Source organism: Lactuca sativa, chromosome 5 (genome assembly GCF_002870075.4).
Source record: "Lactuca sativa cultivar Salinas chromosome 5, Lsat_Salinas_v11, whole genome shotgun sequence".
In the NCBI taxonomy this organism is placed as follows: domain Eukaryota; kingdom Viridiplantae; phylum Streptophyta; class Magnoliopsida; order Asterales; family Asteraceae; genus Lactuca; species Lactuca sativa.
Genome location: NC_056627.2, coordinates 294,898,332 through 294,903,016, shown reverse-complemented (window position 1 = coordinate 294,903,016; position 4,685 = coordinate 294,898,332). Strand labels below are relative to the sequence as shown.

Here is a 4,685-nt window from a genome sequence, read left to right as displayed (position 1 = left end):
TTAGCATCAAAGTCTTTTCAAACTATAGCCGCTTTTAAAAAATCACGTTAAAAAATATAAGTTTTTAGTTTTTTATAATAACATAATATATATTTTGAGAATGAATTTTGCTTATTTTTAATACATATAATTAGTGGCAATGTCATAAATGGGTAATAAAACGTTTTGTTCTTATAAAATATTATTATTTCAAAAAGAAAATATTACTATAATGTAAGTCGTTGGAACATATTGCTTACAAAATAACATTAAGATAAGGGTAATTTGTAAAGAAAGTGTTCATATTATTTACGATTTAATGTACTTCTAAAAAAATGTTTTTCTTAAAAAATAAAATAAAATAATTCACATTCATTACTCAACAATGACATTAACCTCATTCTACAATACAATAAGAAATTATTGCTTAATTTCTAATCATACTTTATTCTATGAAAAATTACTAAATAAACCTAAATATGTTTTCTAAATATAACATTGATTAAAGCAAAACATTACACATACATACATAGTTCCATATACATACATACATACATACATTCTTTTATGACAAATTTATATGGAAGCATGCATTTTCTTTTGAAATTGGTTACAATTGTTGCCTCTAAATATCCATTCACTTCATCTCTACAATAAAAGAATGAATGTGAACCAGAATACAAAACAATACAATTAGGATTTAGGTGGATTTCTTAGCTTATAAATGGTATGATAAGTTTGAATTAGAAACTAATCAGCAACAAGAAGAAGAAGAAGAAGAAGCAATTTCGGATCAAATTAGCAAGCATACAAATCCACCAACTCCTCCAAAGAATCCGGTTGAGGGTCTGCATTTTCAAGCATCCATAACAAGTGTTCAAACAGAACCACCTCACAATCCACCGTCTCCCCGTCGCCGGAACGTTCCACCAGCTCCTGAAACACGGGATGCTCCGCCACCTCTGAGGTTATATGGTAACGCCGGCGGGATTTTCCGACGTACACAGCGTGGCAATGTCTTGGGTCGGCGGCAATAGCATTGCCACCGGTGCTACGCGCTGAAGGTTTTCCGAAGGAGTGCCACTTCTTTAACACGGACTTGAGCTTCGTTAGCTTACCTCCACCTCCGCCTCTCGCCATTAATGGATGTTAATGTTGTGATGAATTGAAGATGGAAGAGTATTTGTTTTGAGGGAAATGGGTGAGAAGATATATGTGTATATATACATAGACATAAAAGCAGCAGGTGGGTTATGGAAGGGGAAGGTTTTGGGCCCACAAAAGGCTGGAGTCAGGTAACAACGACCCTAGACCACAAATCTTAATCATCTCCCTTCTCTTCTGTTTGTCTAGACAAGTCCAAACACTATTCCAAGAAAAAGATTAGAGCATCTATTATATTAGCCTATCATTTTTATTTTAAGCAAATTAATAAGTTATAATAATATTTAATTAAATCAAAATATTATAATATGGATATATAAGAAAAAACAAATTAATAATTATTTGATAAGGCATAAAGTATAAGATATTATTAATATTCGATGTCATAGAAAACATAAAGTATTATTAAACATTTTATAATACAAATTAATTAGCAAAAGTTAATAAAAAAGTAAAGTTTAAAACACATATTTAACGTGGTAAAATAGCTTACTTCTTCCATGATTTTATATAATTATAATAATAGGATCCTATCAGTCTAGTACACATACTTCTTCCATGATTTCAGATATAAGATATTTATAATTTTTATGTCTAATTATAACACATTAAATAAAATACTATCTACCCTAATAAATGAAAATGACTTTGCCACATGTCATCTTCTCATTCATTTGGACACATGGTATTTTCTAGAAATTTTAAATTTTTCTATTTTCCACTTGTCATTTTATTGTATTTTTGATTTTATTAAATTAAAATCCACATTTAATATATAAGGTAATATATATGTAAGGTATTTATTAGAAAATGGTTTATATATGTAATATATCTAATGCATTAAAGTCTCATTAATTTTAATAATTCAAAAAATTTCTTATTTTTCTTATAAATTTAAAGTTTTCAAATTGTTAAAATTTTATATTTAATTTTTTTTTAAATAAACCCATGTAATACATGGGTCTCATACCTAGTATGTTTATAAATATAGGATACGAGAATTAGATAGGAAGAATGAGAATAGAATCATCCTAATACAAATAGATTTTAAAAATTTTACAGTTTATGGTGATTAAGGAGCAGAAAGCAAATTATATCTCCTATGTTTCGGATTGAACCCAAGATCTCCTAGTTAGTTATTAGATTAGGAACCTCCTTGTTAGCCAAATAGGATAGTCGCATTTTTTTTTAATTCTCTTAGTAATTTTACATTCCATAAATAAACTTTATAAAATTGTTTTAATTTGTGAAACCGTATAATGAAGGATCAGTGCTACAAAATGTTTCATTTACTAAGAGAATTTTCATAAAATAAGAGCAATTTTGTTAAATAAGATTAATTTTACAAAATAAAAATGGTAAAAGAAATAATTTTAAAAATTTTACAATTTCTTGTTGCAAAGTCCATTTATAATAAGTGATTAGTCTATTATATATTTATTTAAAAGATGACTTTTTTTATAATTTTATAACTATTATTCTGGTATTTACATGTTTGTTTATTTTTTTTATGTCATGATTTAAACCTTCAACATTAAAAAGAGAAAGACAACATCTAATAATACCGTTGACTAGATGTCATTTGGTGCTTGTCTATTTATTATTATTACTATTTATTTTAACTAAATGTTTCTTTTTGGTTATGGTTGATTATTTAATGGTTGGTAGTTTTTGTTTCTTTGTATGGTTGTTGGAGAAACAGAAGGTGATTAGGGGCATAATTGTTTGTTGTCTCTTTAAAATAATAGTTCCATCATTTCTTCAATCATCATAACTTTTTCTATTTTATTTTTATAAGAAAAAAGATAGATTATTTTATGAGTGAGATTTGTAAATGATTGCAAGCTTTTTAGAAAGAAAAAAAAATAAAGAATGATATTATAATATACCAGCCATTTTAGGATTTAAGGTTGAAAAAAGATGATCCCTACTTTCTTATAACAAGGACAAAAACTTATCTTCACCAATAATAATGCTTTGACACCCTTTTTTTCTCTTTTTTTTTTTCAATATATATATATATATATATATATATATATATATATATATATATATATATATATATATATATATATATATATATATATATATATATATATATATATATATATATATATTAATTCTTCAAGTAGAATGAAACCATCTTAATATTTATGTGGAATACAACTTATACAAGGTTCAAATAATGCATGCTTAACAAATTCACATCAACTAATATAAAGAAACATTGTCAAATGAAAATCGCATGTGACATGCTATTAATTAAATACTAGTGTTGATTTGGTTGAGAATATGGGGATTACAACATGTATTTTAAAATGTATTTGTAATAAAGAGAGTATGGAAGAAAAGAAAAATAAGTCACATACAACATACAAGTGTATAGTTAAATGAGAAAATTGTTGTTTAGAAGTTGGAGTATTGACATTGAATGCCAGCTGGTGGAGTGAAGGTATGCAAATAAAGATTGATATTCACAATAAGATGCATGCATTAAGCATATATTCCTCCTACCGGTAAACATGTTGCCTCAATTTCTTAATTTAATAGCACATTAGAAAGCGACACCCATGTGACAGGGTGGTGGATACTATATACGCTTTTGTCTCCATCCTTTCTCTTTTGATAAATGGTAACCACCATTTTTATTTAATCTCATTTTTCTCTAACCTTCCTTCCTTACTTCATCCTAATTTACCCTTTTTTTTTTTTTTTTTTTTTTTAAATAGAGTAAATTACACGAATGGTCTTCTCGTTTGTAGTAACATGTATGTTTTGTATGTTTGATTCCCTAACTCTTTTTTGTTAACTCAGACACAGTCCCATAAACTTTATGCTTTTTACATTCATATTTCATTATCTGTTATTTATAATTTTATCCATAAACTTTATGCTTTTTACATACACATTTCATTTTTCATATTCTTTATTATTTATCTGTTATTTATAATTTTATAAGACTAAATGGGCCCATAAATCATAATTACCCCCACTCCTTCTCCTAGGGCTGTTCACTATTTGGTTATAACCGAATTAATCAATTGAACAATTTGGATTGGACTATTTGGTTCAGATATTCGGATTTTTGGATTGATTTTTAGCTAAACCAAATTATTATTTTGGATTTCGGATTGGTTTATGTTTATAAAATAAGAACCGAGTAGTCCAAAAAAACCGAATAACAACTTATTATTTATTTATATTATATATCTTTAATCATTTATAAAATTACTAAGTTATTTGTTTAAGTATTAGAAACTTTCATCCAATATATTACCTTAATATACACTTCTTATCAAAAGTTTTTTGTCAATTAAAGTATAATCAATTTTACTTAATAGTTGTTTATAAATTATAATTCATAACTAAAATATTTTTCTAGTTACTTTTATAGAATTGGCTAATACTTTATGTTATATATTTTTAAAATGTATCGCCTCTTAAAAACCCGAATTGAAAAAACCGATTCAACCGAATTGTAATTTGGTTGGATCGGATCGGATTTAAATTTAGTTTGAATTATTCGGATTCATGTTTTGAAA

At 26.4% G+C, this 4,685-nt stretch overlaps 1 protein-coding gene across 1 annotated transcript; it reads right to left on the bottom strand.

Moving 5' to 3' along the window:
* Positions 1–447: 447 nt before the first annotated feature.
* LOC111899112 (auxin-responsive protein SAUR76) lies at positions 448–1,177 on the bottom strand. The gene has a single exon (XM_023894988.3). It carries the CDS (start codon positions 1,117–1,119, stop codon positions 778–780), a length of 342 nt encoding a protein of 113 aa, XP_023750756.1. The 5' UTR covers positions 1,120–1,177; the 3' UTR covers positions 448–777.
* Positions 1,178–4,685: the final 3,508 nt, after the last annotated feature.